The sequence below is a fragment of the Crocuta crocuta genome, unplaced genomic scaffold, assembly GCF_008692635.1.
Source record: "Crocuta crocuta isolate KB4526 unplaced genomic scaffold, BGI_CrCroc_1.0 scaffold549, whole genome shotgun sequence".
NCBI classification, from domain to species: domain Eukaryota; kingdom Metazoa; phylum Chordata; class Mammalia; order Carnivora; family Hyaenidae; genus Crocuta; species Crocuta crocuta.
The window spans coordinates 2,831,082-2,847,148 of NW_027529169.1; the positions used below are offsets into that span (position 1 = coordinate 2,831,082).

The 16,067-nt window shown below is 41.7% G+C and overlaps 1 protein-coding gene and 1 non-coding gene across 2 annotated transcripts in view; both read right to left on the reverse strand.

Moving 5' to 3' along the window:
• Window positions 1–16,067, reverse strand: part of LRIG3 (leucine rich repeats and immunoglobulin like domains 3) — a 49,299-nt gene that overhangs the window by 887 nt on the left and 32,345 nt on the right. Inside the window, exons 7-18 of the mRNA XM_077757449.1 lie at window positions 15,898–16,041; window positions 15,354–15,497; window positions 14,340–14,420; window positions 13,141–13,212; window positions 10,726–10,797; window positions 10,071–10,234; window positions 7,237–7,557; window positions 5,512–5,793; window positions 4,089–4,541; window positions 3,157–3,315; window positions 1,203–1,346; window positions 834–1,109 (exon numbers count right to left, since the gene is read on the reverse strand). Coding sequence (XP_077613575.1) covers window positions 834–1,109; window positions 1,203–1,346; window positions 3,157–3,315; window positions 4,089–4,541; window positions 5,512–5,793; window positions 7,237–7,557; window positions 10,071–10,234; window positions 10,726–10,797; window positions 13,141–13,212; window positions 14,340–14,420; window positions 15,354–15,497; window positions 15,898–16,041 — 2,312 coding nt within the window. The remainder of the gene's footprint in view (window positions 1–833; window positions 1,110–1,202; window positions 1,347–3,156; window positions 3,316–4,088; window positions 4,542–5,511; window positions 5,794–7,236; window positions 7,558–10,070; window positions 10,235–10,725; window positions 10,798–13,140; window positions 13,213–14,339; window positions 14,421–15,353; window positions 15,498–15,897; window positions 16,042–16,067) is intronic.
• TRNAR-UCU (transfer RNA arginine (anticodon UCU)) lies at window positions 13,591–13,675 on the reverse strand. Its single transcript has one exon. It is a non-coding gene; the product is annotated as a tRNA-Arg (tRNA).

Genomic DNA, 16,067 nt, shown 5'->3' on the forward strand with positions numbered 1-16,067 from the left:
AAACTTTCAAGATAATCCTTATACCTTGCCTTTTCTTTTTCACTAACAAAACAGTTAATTGACTCAAATTCTTGTGACAGTCATATAAAAGATATTTTCATTGCTAAAGAAGGAATATAAACTGTGACAAGACATAAAATTTCTTAAAAGCTGGGTAAATGGTTTTAAAATTCCATTTTTTAAAAACCAGATAATTTGTGGTTCATTTTCCCGTACCTCCACTCATTAAAAAGATGGTCTCAGTTCTATCCACTGCCTGGCTGAAGCAGCAGACAAAAAAATTCACAAGTGAATCTTGGCGCTGGCCAGTGTCTACCACCACAACTTGAGCTTTAAGGCTCTGACGATCTCCTCTGCCAAAGCCGTCTGGCCTGGCCATGGCAGATGTTGCCAGGTGGGATGCTGTCCACCCTCCGACCGTGGTCCAAGTGTGAGCGCCACCAGACATCCCAAACCACAATCATGCAGTACACACGGCTCCACCCCAAAGGCTGCTGTAGCCCAAAACCACTTTTTCCACATGGCTGACAAATGGAGCTCCTAAGTCACTCCCCAAATTCTTGTCTTCTAGATGATGCCACACACAGTGTTAACCAGAAAGCTCCTAGGGCTTAGTTACGGATTACATATAATCAAGGAAAATCCCCTGTGGCTGACTTTGCCTTTAGAAACACGTATACTAACTCATAGGATGTCATGACAACACCATTTAAAACAACAACAACAACAAGACACTGTTCACAAGTTTGGCATCTGAGGCTCTCATTGCTCTCCCACATGCAACACGGAATGTGAGTCTGGAGTTAAGGTGACTACTAATTTAATCAACTTACCCATGAAAGAATTACTTGAAGTAACTGATGCTGGCTCTGGACTTAGACTAAAATCCAAAGAGGACTTGTTTAGATACAAACTTTTCATTCCGGGTCCTTCATTTTGAGAATAAGTAGAGTTGATTAACTTCCTCACGTGTGAAGGCCATCCTGTATCACTGCCACTCTGTTCACAGGATTCTTCTGAAGGATAAGGACATGGGTAGCACTCCTTTTTCTTTATATAACTGGGCTCACAGTGGTCCATTAAAGCTGTTCTCAGGTCAGGGCCACAGCCTTTTGAATTGGGGGACAATATCAGAGAGAGCCAGAGTTAGTGCTTCTGGAGATCTCTTCAGGAAACAGAACTCAGATAAGAAAACCACATACCTGTATGATAGGCTTCAAAAGGATCGGAGCCATATATATTCCCCTTCAAATACACAGGGCCCGAGGATCCCAAAAAGGGACAAAGGAATGGATCTGTGGAAACTTCCACATCGGCTTCACTGCTACTGTCGATGTGGCATGTCCCTTTAAAATAGACATCTTGGTCACCAAATGAATTTGATTCAAGTACCCTTCAACATTCTCTCCGCTTTTGGTATTTTCCATTATTTATAGATAAAAATTTTGGATAGAATGGCATATAAAAGAAAAAAGGTGCAAAAATTTATAGCAGGAAATTTACTGTGGCCTGTGGATTAGTAACTGAGTAAATCTGTGCCATCTTGCAGAAAGAGCACTTGATTAATCATCATATGGGATGTGTTTACCTGGGTGCAGGCTCTCCCCCCCCCCGCCGACTGCTGGCCTCTGCCCTGGCTTATGAGAGAAACTGATCTATATATGCATATAGACCCTAAAGCAGCCATGGTCTGAAACACATGATGCCATCAGCACTGCCCCCTTCCTCCAGGATGTCGCAGGTGAGCAGGACCAGGAAGGGGCATTCAACAAATGATCTCTGAATGCCCAGCTCAAAGATGAGCTTGACCAAAACAAAAAATCCCTATTGTGAGTATGTGAGCCAAACAACCCAGAAATGGCATGCCAGTTAGCAGTGGCCACAGCAGATGCAGGACAAGAGAGGTAGTGCAGGTGAGAGATGCCATGAGGGGCCATGTGCCTGGGAAGCAGGACATGGGCCGTCCTCGAGAGAGGAGGCTGTGCAGGCCGCGATCAGGGATGCTGGGGCCTCTGGAGCTGCTGACAGCACCCATATCCGGCCCCAGCATCCAAGGGACACAGCACCACTGGGTTCCAGTTCTGCTGCTTCAACCTTTCAAAATGTTTTCAGTCACCCCTGCTACTTCTGAATAAGCTTGGGCTTCTGCCCTTTGCAAACAAATGAGTGTAATCAGAACACCCACTTGTATGTGCAAATCTTCTATCTACCACTGCCTGCCAAGCACTTTGTGATTATTTGTTGAAATTTTTGTCTCACTCCTGACTGCACTATGAGACTGAAAACAAATATCTTCCCTCTCAACTACAGAGTCCAGCACAGAGCAGATATTCAATAAATGCTTGTGGGACAAGATGGTAAAATGTTTGAAAAGAATTCAATAGCTTTCACTTTTTGAGCCCTTTAATATGAGCCAAGCAACATGCAGTTTTCCAATATCATTTTAATTTCACAACAGCCTAGTAAGGAAGTACTGTATAACTGCACAAGGGTACACAGGGAATGTCAGAAGTGGGTCTTGAACCAAGCCTGTATGCTTGTCTTACGCTGCCTCCATGATTGTTCTTAAAACCATATAGTTCTTTTTTTTATGTTTATTTTTGAAAGAGAGACAGAGTACGAGTGAGGAGGGGCAGAAAGAGAGGGAGACACAGAATCTGAAACAGGCTCCAGGCTCTGAGCTGTCAGCAGAGCCCAATGTGGGGCTCAAACCCAGGAACTGTGAGATCATGACCTGAGCCGAAGTTGGATGCTTAACCGACTGAGCCACCCACATGCCCCAAAACCATGGCATTCTTAAAAGAGTCAATTTGATTCCTCTCATTTGACTTTTAAGACCATACATGAAACCAGTTAATGTCATTTAAAAAAGGGGAACATTAGGGCAAAAGAGCATTTACAGTGTAAAGAAAATACTGTGTTACACTGGGAAATTAAACTTTAATTCTCCCACTTCTCTTATTAACAGAAACAAAGATTTTTCTAGTATTTAAGAGAACGGCACAAAAGTATTTAATTTCAAGCTTTGCCAGTAATGCTAGGCCAGTTCCTAAATATATGAGTGGATCGATTTCTTGTGAAAATTAATACTGTATTTGAGCCTTCCATCAAATTGTTTCAAAACGACTAGAGCCCATGTTCATTGTAAACACTTACCATTACTATCGTGTTGTGGTAAGAAAAATCCACCTCCTGAAGAAGTGACGAACTGGTGGTGGCTTCCGCTTTCCGAGGAGATGTACCCATCCTGTCTGTCGGCTAAGGTTCCCTGAGATGACAAATAACTAGGGATATCTGCCGGCAAGTTGGTCTCATCTACAATCCAACAACAGCACTCTGTTAACCAAGAATGACCATACACACCCCACAGCCTTCCCTGACGAACAGTAAATACTGTTTGGGTTTTTGTACAAATCAAATAAATCTGCTCCTGAAAGCCCATCTTGATTGTGCAGTGCTTGGGTAAGTAAGATTCGGGCTCTGCTGATCTGGGAAGCACAAGCCCATTTTCTACTGATCTACAGAATTCCCCTCCCAAATTTCAAAAACAGAAGTTTAGAGGAATTTTCATGGGACAGTATCTAAGTTCTTGAATTAAGCTTGATTTCTGCCACATTTTCAACTTAATATTTACCAAGAGAGCAGTTTGCAGGTATTAGTCAAGTCATGGCCCCCTCCTGCTAGGAACAGGACCCTCCCCAGATGGCTGTGCACACACTCATACACGGGCACACACATGACAAGATTGAGAACTATGTCAGCGTGTAAACCTCACAACTGAAGGGCTGCTCCTGGTCTCCATCCCCACCGCATGAAGGACTGAGTGTATTACTCTGTGATTTGGGCTGCATGTCAAGCCAACAGGATATTCTGATGAGGTTTTAAGCAGAACGATTAATCTTTAAACATTAGCTCTCTTTGGGGCTGAGGTGTTATTTTTAGCTAACCGTATTTCTGCAGCTTGAAACAAATGAGTCACCCCTCTGACACGGCCTCAGGCTGTGAGACACACATTCTAGACGAGAATTACCACGGGACCGCAAACACAAATGACGGCAGCCCCCCGTGCCAAGCTTGTGTTTACACACCTGTGTTGGTAATGCTGCAATCTTCGTTTCTCCGCCTTGTGTGGTATATGATGACCACCCACACGAGCGACGTGCCCACCACACAGCAAACCACTGCTATGATCACGACGCCCACGGTGGCCCATCCGTCATCGTCCAATGACGAGGCGGTCATCTGAGGGGAGTCACAGGTGGGAGTGGGGATCACACTAAGGCGCACGTTGCCTCTCTCGGTGCCAAGGGTATTGGACATTTCACACGTGTACTTCCCAGCATCGTTGACGTCAGAGTCCACAATGATCAGCAGCTGGTTACCTGCTGCAAAAAAGTGCCTTTCGGTGACCACCAAGGGGCTGTCATCCTTAGTCCAGTTCAATTTGGGAGGAGGGCTGCCCCCAGCAATGCACTGCAGGACGGCTGTTTCTCCCTTGGTTACGGTTCGGTCTAACAGGGGCCGTAAAAATGATGGCGTTTCTGAAACGGCAAGTTATGCTTTTAAGCTAAATGAAATTAGGTTTTGCATATCAAAAGACCCACTAGTTGAATTTACTAAAATTGGAACCTAACATATGCTTCCACAACTTAATGTGTACACTTCTTGAAGAGCCTAAATGTATATACAACATTTGGGGTTTCATTCCATTATTTGGCTGTCATTTATCATGACACCTGCTAAGGATAATATTTGCTATTTTCCAAATCTCAATCTCCCTCTCTCGGCAAGACTGGGAACGGTGGGAGAAGGGCAATGCGAAACATGTCAGACATTTCTTTGAAACAGAAAATGTATAAAAATAATTTTAAGCGGGGGTGAGGGGAGTTGTGTTGATGGATGAAAGAAACCAGAACGTTTAAATTTTTTAAAGGGAAACTTTCTAGTACTAGATGTCCAAACCTATATTTAAATTATGAAAGTATTTTTATTATCTGGTGTCCATAGGTTACTTCACTCAACTCTTTCAAAGATACACAAATGGTTAACATGTCCACAAGTTTAAAAAGCTCCTGTTTTGGCAAAAGGTAAAAGATACACTCTGATTTCCAGAATGGCAGCGCAGGCCATGAAAAGAGAGTAGGTCCTTCCCAATCTGCTTACGTGTGTGTTTTAAAATATTTTTTATAGTGTTAAGATTATTGGTAGAAACTGGGCAATAGGAAGGAGGGCAGAGGAAAAGGTGACTCCTACACAAAGAGGAAGTGTCAAAGCATTTACTTTTCCCCTCCCCTTGGAACGGAAGAAGCAGATTCATCTCTCTGGCCACAGGCCTGAAGATGTAACATACTTCGGACTTCAAGCTCCCGAGAAGCCATTTGTTCTCTCTAAGGAAAGGCAGTGTCTTACGGATTACCTCTCCCCCTTATAACTTGTGACACTTAGGGCCTCTGGGTGAGCTAGTATCCTTAAGATTAATTTGTATCATGGAACCTGACAACAGCCACTTACCCAGGACAGTCAGAGTTGCATTTGCAGAAATGCTTCCCGCGCTGTTCTGAGCTGTGCAGCTATAGACTCCGATGTCCTCTATCTTCACATCCACGATAAAGAACACATCGTCCTCAGGCATAACATGCATGCGTCTCTCCCTTGCGGCAGGGAAGTCTGTGCCCCCGTCCTTCTGCCAGGCTATCTGTGGGGCTGGATGTCCCAGGGCAGCACACTCCAGACGTGCCATGGCCCCCGCTCGGATGGTGAGGTCCATGGGGGTCTTGGTGAAGGAAGGAAGCACTGAAATTGGATAAAGAATATGGGTATCAGCGCTATGGAGTTTTAGGTGTTCATTTCCATTCTGGTTTTTTGTTTTTTAATATATACCTACAAATGCCCCTGACAAAGTTAATATATATTAAAAAACTTTCTGATTGCAAGATAAGGAATCTAAAATGAAGACATCCCCTCAAGGTTACGCAGGCATAGAAATGATGAAGTCAGGCTGAATCACAGGTCACCTGATGGTCAGACTGAAGGTCTTTCTGCTATTTTCGAGATACTTTTCAGTTTCTTCAGTAATCATCTGTGAGATCCTGGGCAAACCAATTAATCTCTTTGAACCCTGACCATTCTTTTTCATCTTTTTTTTTTTTAAGTCCCTCCTATGTTTTGTCCTACAATTTTAAACTCAAAATTGTTGTGTTAGGCCTCAGCAATCATTTGTGGCATGGATACATTAATGTATAAAAAAATCTCCTACCACAGAAAGTACAAATGATTAAATGATAAAGTGGTAAGGCTCCAGTCATAAAAATGTATACCAGTCACAAAAAGCAATTACATATTTTTACTAACACCAACTAATACTTACTGCCTTTAGTGAGCATTTACCATATTCTACATATTCTGCTAAGTTCTCTGAACCAATTATTTTATTTAATGATGATCACACCTCTCTGTAAGGTAGGTACCATTATTCCTAACTGAAAGTTATGGGGGAAAATATGTGCAAATGGAAGCACAGAAAGGTTAAGTATCTTGCTAAGAGTCACACAGCTATAAGCATGAGTTGTAGGATTCAAACTCAGACTTCGGAATTAAAGGTGAAATGCTCTAACAGTATACATCATGGCCTCCCCACATCAGACTAATATATTGTTGGGGTGTCTGGGTGGCTCAGTTGGTTGAGTGTCTGACTCTTGATTTGGACTCAGGTCATGATCCAGGGTCTTAGGATCAAGCCCTGCATTGGACTCAGCATGGGGCCTGCTTAGAACTCTCTCTCCCTCTGCCCCTCCACTGCCTGCACACAGTTAAGCATCAAACTTTGGCTCAGTGAGTTCGAGTCCTGTGTTGGGCTCTGTGCTGACAGCTCAGAGCCTGGAGCCTGCTTCAGACTCTGTGTCTCCCTCCCTCTCTGCCCCTTCCCAGCTTATGCCCCAGTGCTCTTCTTCTCTCAAAAAATAAACACTGAAGCAATGTTAAAAAAAAAAAAAAAGAAACTAATACATTGTGAACTCCCAGGAGAGCAAAAAGTGTTTGGTTCATCTCGGTGTTACCTGCCACCATGGGGTCCTCAATACAATGAACTGCTTGTGTAGATGCCAAGAATCTTAATTTTGTGGAGAATAAGAGAAAGGGTTAGGTGAGGAACTTTGGGCAGAAGACAGGGTCAGGAGTAAGAGAAAACCAAATCTAAACGGGGTCTTTAAATGCAAAAGGAAAAGTCAGATCACATACTATTTACTGTGAGCTTGGCTTTGACAGAGTAGGATGAACCAAAGTGATTGGAGATGACACACTGGTATTTCCCCTCACTGGTGAACTCCACGTTGCGCAGCCGGAGAATGGTGGTGTACTCCATCACTTCGCCACCTTGGGCCCGCAGGTGTGCGTAATTTTCCATTTCAGCATCGTGCAGTAGTTCATTGTCTTTTTTCCAAGCAAAAGTCATTGGGGAATCACTGCTGCTGGCGGCCGAGCAGATAAAACTCAAATTGGAGCCTTTTATTGCTGACTGTGTTTCTGGCTGAACCGTGATCTGGGGTTTAGGAAAATCATCTGTTCAAAATGGAGAGGAGGAAACAACACAATTTTAAGGCTCCAGAGTCTAAATGCTACTTGGTTTTTAATACCAAGAAAGTCAAAATAAATGAGGGCTTAGGTTTTACCCTTTGTATATGTTTCACAGATGGGCTAACAGTCCTAGTGTTGAAATAATGGCTGGGGAGAGGGTTTATAAACTAATTCATTCACTTCAAGTAGAGACTGAAACTTATTTACCAGTCATTAACTATAAGGAGACTGCTATTTCAGAATATAGTTTATCCCAGGCTGCTTGTGGTTTTTTTTTATATATATATAAATACAAGAAGAAATCAGTTAAGAAACTTGCAGGTTCATGGATCATATTTAAATGCTCCTATTGCGAAGTGCAATTTTTTTCCATGTTACCCACGAATAAGCAGCAGCAAAATTAAGAAATCACTACAGACGGCAATTAACAACCAATTTACTAAAGACAGAACCCATATTAAAAAGCAATAATTTTTCGACCGAGCAGAAAAAAAATAATCCTGCAGTGAAAGAAAAAGCATCTCCCAAACTTCCTGCGAGACCCTGGCTTCAGCCTGGGGTTTCGGGTGGACAATGAATCAGGCCGCTGTGCTTCCCTGTCAGAGCTACATTATAATTAGAGCCGAGCAACTCTTTCATTCCAAGTAGTTATTTTTAGCTCTCTGTTACTGTTTGGAAAAGTTACCTTCTTAAACTGAAGTCTCTTGGAGATGGTCTAAACCCAGAAGGAAAATAGCTTGGATCTACTGAAATTTATTACTTGGGTGCTCTAGAAAAATAACTCGTGGGGCGCCTGGGTGGCTCAGTCGGTTAAGCGTCTGACTTCAGCTCAGGTCATGATCTCACGGTTCGTGGGTTCGAGCCCTGCGTCGGGCTTTGTGCTGACGGCTAGCTCAGAGCCTGGAGCCTGTTTCGGATTCTGTGTCTTCCTCTCTTTGCCCCTGCCCTCCCCTGCTCATGCTCATGCTCTGTCTCAAAAATAAATAAACTATAAAAAAGAAAAAAAAAGAAAAAGAACTCGTGTGTGTGTGTGTCTGTGAGAGAGAGAGAGACAGACAGACAGACAGACTGTGAGAGAGAGAGAGAGGGAGAGACAGACAGACTGTGGGCCTATGTGTCTGCACATGCATGTGTGTGAATGGGGGGAGGGAATGCTCTCCCAATGCTGCTCACTTTAAATACCATGCTGTAATCAGGATGGTTTCTTCTTCTGTGGAATTAAATTCTCATCTGGTAAATCAATGTTTAGATCCACAATGGAAGGAGTGACAGAAAAATCTAAGGATACCATATGTATGTCTCAAAGTATTTGAGTCCCTATCTTGAGACTAGAGAACTGTGAAATAAGCACCATGGGAAAGGCATGGCTCAGGCCCTTCTAGATGAGTGCCAAAAGCTTATTTAGATCCAAAAGCTACATTAGACATTTTATTTCCAGAAACCGTTGGCACTGTTTAATGCTGCAACCTAAAAAAATATATTTTTCTTGTACTTGACTAAACAATCGTAGGCAAAGCAGTTTCAAATAAAATTTTTAAAGGCCAATGTAAAATTAGGTTCTGTAATATCTTAATACACATGCTAAAATTTAAGCAAACGTTGATTTTGTGTTCTATATGCACATTTATTTTTATGAAGGTTTCCATGGCGGTGAATAGTAAACAGCAGTGTGATGTAGTAGACAGAAGCCTGCACTAGGGAGATGAGAACCTGGGTTTTGATCTGATCTGCTGACTAGCTATGTGAGGTATGAGATTTCCGGCACTGAGATTCTCAAATGCTACAACAATGGGCCTCATGTTTATTTATAATAAATTCAAGCTTTCTATTCCTTACAGTGTTTTACCCACTGGGAGCAAAATCGTTAGTGGCCTATCAATCACGAGCTGATAATTTTTCTCTTTTTACCCCTAATACACAGCATTTACACAGGGGTTAGGTTCAGCTTCTCAACAACCCCAGGGTTGGGAAGGGCAGTCCAGAGAGTTACCATTTCACAGACATAGAGACTGAGATTTAGGGAAGCAGGAGGGCTGCCCCTGCCCGCCCTTCAATTCTCCCAACACCCCATGTCCTGCTCTTTCCATCAAACTACCCTAATGTCAAAACAAAGACATTTTGGAAAACTCTCATCTGTAAGAGTAAAATTATCAGCACACTATAGACCGTGTTAATCTACCTCAGCAGACATAAAAGCTTCATTAAGAGAATAGAAGCTTAGGGGCCGCCTAGATGGCCCAGTCGGTTAAGCATCTGACTTCATTCAGCACAGGTCATGATCTCACAGCCCATGAGCTCGAGCCTCGCGTTGAGCTCTGTGCTGACAGCTCTGAGAGCCTGGAGCCTGCTTCGGATTCTCTCCCTCTCTCCCTGCACCTCCCCCACTTGCACTCTTTCTCAAAATAAATAAATATTAAAAAAAAAAGAGAGAGAGAGGGGACATAAGCTTATTAGCTGGGGGGAAAAAGGAACAAGAAAGAAGCAACAGGCACACTCACCGCACACAAAGCCATCTGGGCTAACAGCAAAAATACTTCTTCCTTTTAGCAGCTGAGGATGGGCGCAACTGGCATTCACAAAGCTCTGAAAGTTGTTTTCTGCCACCCACTGTGGGAGCCATTTTAGCTGGCAATCGCACAAAAGGCTTGATGTATTTAGATGCCTGAGGAGAGTAATTACATTCAATTTGTTTTATATGAGATGCAGATTCTACAAGAAAACTAACTCAAGTAAATATTAACAAAGCAATGATTGTGAAAACCAAATACACACACCCTATGCAATAAATAGTCTACCTTAAAACGTAAGAAACGTATTAGCGCCTATGTTGTTTGTTCTTACCGACCCACGGAGGGAGAAGGGCTGAGTTACATCAAAAACCTGTCACTACTGAAAACCTGTTATCGGGTCTGCATCGCACTGCATTAGGTCTCACAAATGTACATCACAGGTTCATAACAGAAACAAAAAGACACTCTTCTTCGATAAAGGGAACAAATAACCAACTCCCTTTACTTTCTGGGATAAAAATTAAGTGATGTTAAGAACATGCTAGACACTTTTTATAGGCACGTGATCTAGGATGGCATGCCTCACGAGAGCTCCCCCTGCCATATTTTATTTGAAACTCTTGGAAGGAAAAGAAAAGCTTACAGCTGCTGAAGTTTCTTCATTTGTGAAAATGCATTGCCTTGTAATGACATGATTGCGTTGTCACTCAGGTCTCTGAAAACAATCAAATCAAATACATTAGAGTGAATTATGGTCATCACATGCCTCAGGGAAAGGCTGGGCACACACGGCTCATTCACCAAACCCCTCCATGTGCTAAAATGTACAAACCGTGTGACTCCAGAAGAACATGAAGCTTGGATGAAAGAATACCTATTTGTATCAGAGGCAGGTTCTGTTATAGTAAAAGAGATTTGCTCTATGTCATTATGTGCAGGTTATTTGACTCATAAGGGCCTAAGCTGTTCTGCTATATTTTTTTTTTTATAGTTACATGGTTTGTTCTGCTGTGTTATTTTATTGTTTCTCATTATTCAAGTTAGTAACTGAGAGTAACTTTTAAATATACATCTAAAATTTTTCATAGCTATGCTTTTTAAAAGACCTATCATGTATAAAATCCTTTCTATGACATGCACTGGGTTAAATGAGTTAACATTTACTCCTCACAGCAACCCAAAAGAACACAGTTTTACTACCTTGTTCAGCATGAAAGGCACTGCTAAGATGTAAACTCAATTATTTTCAATTTCAAAACCTCTGCTCTTAGCCCACCTGCAACACATGGGTCATCGCTAGAGATGGCCTGGTGTTCGGATGAGATGTACTTTTGCTGTAATACACTCTGGGCAGGGCGTTAATAAAACCAGAGAATATTCTAGGCTGACTTTATTTTTAACTAGTACCTACAAGCAGTTTGAATTAAAGCACTCTCCACAATGATTACTACTCTGGTTTTCTTTATGGGGTCAGAGTATACAAAAAGGATTTTGAAGGAGACGAATGAGGGGCAACAGAGGACAGAGTGAAGGTACCAAACACGGCAGAGAAAGAGGCTGGGAGAGTCAAGAAGGCTTAGAAAGCCGAAGCCGAGGTTAACACTCCACTGATCCACTAATTCCACTTTCCCAGAAATGGAATGGGTCAGATGACAAGCCCTTTGGCTAGTTTCCCTGTGAAAATAATTTGTTTCAAAAGTCCAGCAACACTGGTCTGCCCTTCCAAATTTTACTTTGCAGAATCACTCTCCTCCAGCCCAAACTGTTTCTGTCAATGTGGCTAGCCATCCCAACCTCCCTCAAACTAACAAGTGAGTCAGAAGACAAGGAGGGAGTCACGGATAATGGCGAAACCTTCTCTCCACACACAGTGCAAATGTGGGTACAACCAAATGTGTTGCAAATTAGGAGGTGTTTTGTCCACGTCAATAGGTACTAACCCTTTTGGCTACACACATTCCCTAGAAGAATGGAGGTATCTGATACTACTTTGTACTTTTGCAGACAAGTATACAACACAGATCCAGTTGTAAGAAGCTAGTTGGTTTAGTGCTCATGCAGGTTTTGACTCCTATCAAGGGTGGCTAGCTTGCCCTCCTAGTGGCTGGAAACAGGTGGGCCCCTGAATGTCATTTCAAAACTGTGTGCCAGGAGATGCTAAGAGGAGATGGTGCAGAGCTCGTGGAGGCGAGACATTGTACAGCACAGGGGACGCCTACATGGAGGCAGCCCTGGTTTGAGTCCTACTTCTCTCAATTGCTAGCTGATGGGTTGGTAGCAAAATGGAACAAGAGAAAGAACAAAGGAGGACAATGGACCGTATGCTTTACAATTAACCACAACAACAAACTAATAAAAGTCTCTAAGTAGTGTTATTACTCTCCTAGTGTCACTCCTAATGACCTCAGGTAATTGCCTTTTTTAATCTTTAAAATGCAAGTCACCCTCTTAACTGTTCAATGGAATCCATGGACACTCTGAGCCTCCATTTCTTTACTTAAAAATAAAGGTAAAAATAGCTATTCAACAGTTTTCTTTCCTTAGAGAGAGGGCAAGCAAGGGAGAGGGACAGAGGAAGAGAGAGAATGTTAAGTAGGCTCCATGCTCAGCGCGGAGCCTGATGTGGGGCTCAATCTCATGACCCTGGGATCAGGGGCTGAGCCAAAATCAAAAGATGCTCAATTAGAGGTGCTCCTGAATAGTTTTGAGGATTAAATGAGAATATACATAAATACCTGGCATAATGCCTGATGTATAGTAAGTATATAATAAATGGTAGATTTTTGAAAATTAAATATGTCACTACTTTAGAAAAATAACTAAAAGAAAATCTAATAATGTGTAACAATATCCTCAAATGAAAAGGAAAATATCTCTCTATATACTTCCACATAGATACGGATAGGTAGATAAATGGGTAGAGGACAAGCAGATGTGTAAATATACTTTATGCTACAGAAAGGATGCCAATGAAATTACATTCTACTTTATCTTTCATGACACATACATAGATAACCATCTCAGACTCCTTTAGGGTAACTAAATTCCAGACACTCACAGATGCTCTAATGCGTCCAAACCAGTAAAGGCTTTTTTGGTAATAGATCGAATCCGGTTCCCCTGGAGTATTCTGGAAAAAAAAAAATTACATTGCAACAGTTAAAGCCATTTGAGGATGGGATTCTCATGAAAAGAACTGCTTTTAGAATCATTTGTGAATAATTCTATTTTCTTCAATTAAATAATGTATCCTGTAAAAATGCATCCATGTCATCTATTTCAGTAATCCACTTCAGCATGGTCTCAAAGCATTCAGCAGCAAACGCCACAAAAATAGATATCCAATAAGTTACTCTGGCAGTTAAAGTGGTGATTTAAAAAAACTTTTTTTAATGTTTTATTTATTTTTGAGAGAGAGAGAGAGAGAGATAGCGTGAGCAAGGGAAGGGCAGAGAAAGAGGGAGACACAGAATTTGAAGACAAAGTCCAGACTCTGAGCTGTCAGCAGAGCCTGATGCGGGGCTCGAACCCACGAACCGTGAGATCATGACCTGATCAGAAGTCAGATGCTCAACCAACTGAGCCACCCAGGCACCCCAAAGCAGTGATTTTGAGCCTTTTTAGGAAGAGGTAGCAACTTTCTTCCACATAAATGGTGTCAAGAACTATAAGCAGTAAAGCAGATAATAGTGGAGATCTTCTCTCTCTCCTTCCTCCCCATGGACACTTTCATCATCCACAGAAGCTTAGGGAGATAGGGAGTTCAACTTGAAAACTTAAAATGGAGAATCTGGCTATCTACAAGACCACTTTAAGGCTAAACAGAAGCATGTGTTTCTCTTGTACTGCTTGGAACCTACTGCAGTATTATCAGTGGACACTGGATCACTCCACTTCAACACTTCTGTGAGCAGAATACAACTGTGAACGTTCCAAAATGGCAGACTTAGCAAGCATATTAACTTTTACATAATGATAATCCCAAGAGCCTAAACACTCAAAACAAGTTAACACTCTTATCTAGATATTTAAATAAGTTACAACTCACCAAAGTGTTGAGCAAAACCACTATCTCAAGGAAGAAAAGCTAACTAATATCCATCTTGTGTAACAAGACTCATTTGGGGAAATGACCAAGGGAAGCAACCAGAAAATGCCTTTAGTTCTAAACTCTCTCAAATGTGAACCTGGACTGGACTTCAGTGAAAGTGTAGGTCAGAAAGTGAGGCAAACATGAAGCAAACAAATCCCACTCACAGCCGCCTTAGTTTGTCAAGCCCAGAGAAAGCACCGTTCATGTCTTCAATAGTCCAGGAAATTTCATTGTTCTTCAGATCCCTAATTATTAAAAGAGATGTTACTAAAACTGGTACCAGGTATTAACACAAGAAACAAGCACTCCCCTTAAGAGATACGCTCAGAAAGCTAAGATCACCACCCAGGTGGCATGTAATTTGTAATAAATTCCTCATAATCCCCCACATCATCTCCACCCCTTTCGAAACAATAGAAAACTTTCTCCCTGTCCTACTCTCTCAACAACATTTTAAGTTGTTTTTTTTTTTTGCCCAAAATCAGGACAGTTGACTCTGTCCTATTAATTCCTCTATCAAGATGACTACATTCTCAAAGACCTGAACAGTCTGAAAAATACATTAAACTTTAAAACCACCAACCACATAAGCAGGAGTTGGCCAAAGCACACAGCATGTCTTTCAATTATGTCATGCTTCAAATAGTGAACAGAGCAAAAATTTCTGACAGTGCAAAAACCAAAAGCCCATTGCACAACATTAAAATGAACATTGCAGAGATTTTTCTTCTAAGGTCAATTAATCCAAAATTTTCTTTTCTTTCTCTTAGGAGAGGGATCAAGTCTGGATATAACTTGTATGATAAACAGGCATCTATCTTCCTTTGCTGCCCTTTTAGATCTTTTTGCTCTGGGTAATTTCTAATCTGCGTTTTTATAAAGAAAAATCAGTGGGTTTACAATTGTTTCCCTTTTGAGCAGTTACCAACTTCCTGGAGATCCTGAGAAGGCTAAGTGTAATCATCAAACCAATCTGATCATTGTCCTTTTTTATCCCTCTAAGAAACACATATGGATGAAATGGACCTATTTTAATCAAACTGATCTGGGAAAGATTAAGACACTCCTTCTGAGGCTGTATATATTTCCTTCACAACAAAGGAAATCTGCTTGGAGAAAAGTGGGCACATTTAGGAACCAATTAGGTACACGTATGGAGAGCAAAATGTGTAACTTACAAAGTCTTTAAACTGGAAAGCCCCCGGAAGGCACAATCAGCAATGTAGCTGACTTTGTTATTCCCAATGTGCAGTGTATTTAGTAAGCTTAGGCCCAGGAAGCTTGAATCATCTAACCTCGATAAGTGATTGAAAGTTAGGTCCCTGTAAAAACAGAAAATAAAAAACAAATAACAGCTTTTATTTTACAATTCAACACAATGACTTGTTTTCTAAACAACAGGTAATACAAGTAACCACAATAATTCTTATTTTAACACGCTGCCTTCTTAATAATACCCAGGTAAACATCATTTCTAATCCTAGTAATTAAAAAAATTCTCTTTATTTGAAAATGACCGTCACTGATTTAGCCCATGTGCCCCAGAAGTCAAACAGCAGAGTTGGCTTCAACTTATCACAACACAAATATGACTAGGTTGCATGTGAAAATAGCTGTCACCTTGGAAACTCTGTTATGAAAATGTCACAGATCAGTGGTAAGAAGCTCATGCTCTGGCATGATCCCGGCTCTCACACCTGGGGAGAGTAAAAGGCAACTCACAGCTCACTGAGTTTCTGGCAGAACTCCCAGGCATCAGGGCTGATCCTGTTGATGGCATTTTGGCTGAGATGAAGTTCCTGCAGCATCAGCAAGCCGTAAAGCCAGCCTTTGGTAATCTCTGTTAGGTTGTTATGGTCCAGCTGCCTACATTTACAATAAGAATCAAAAGC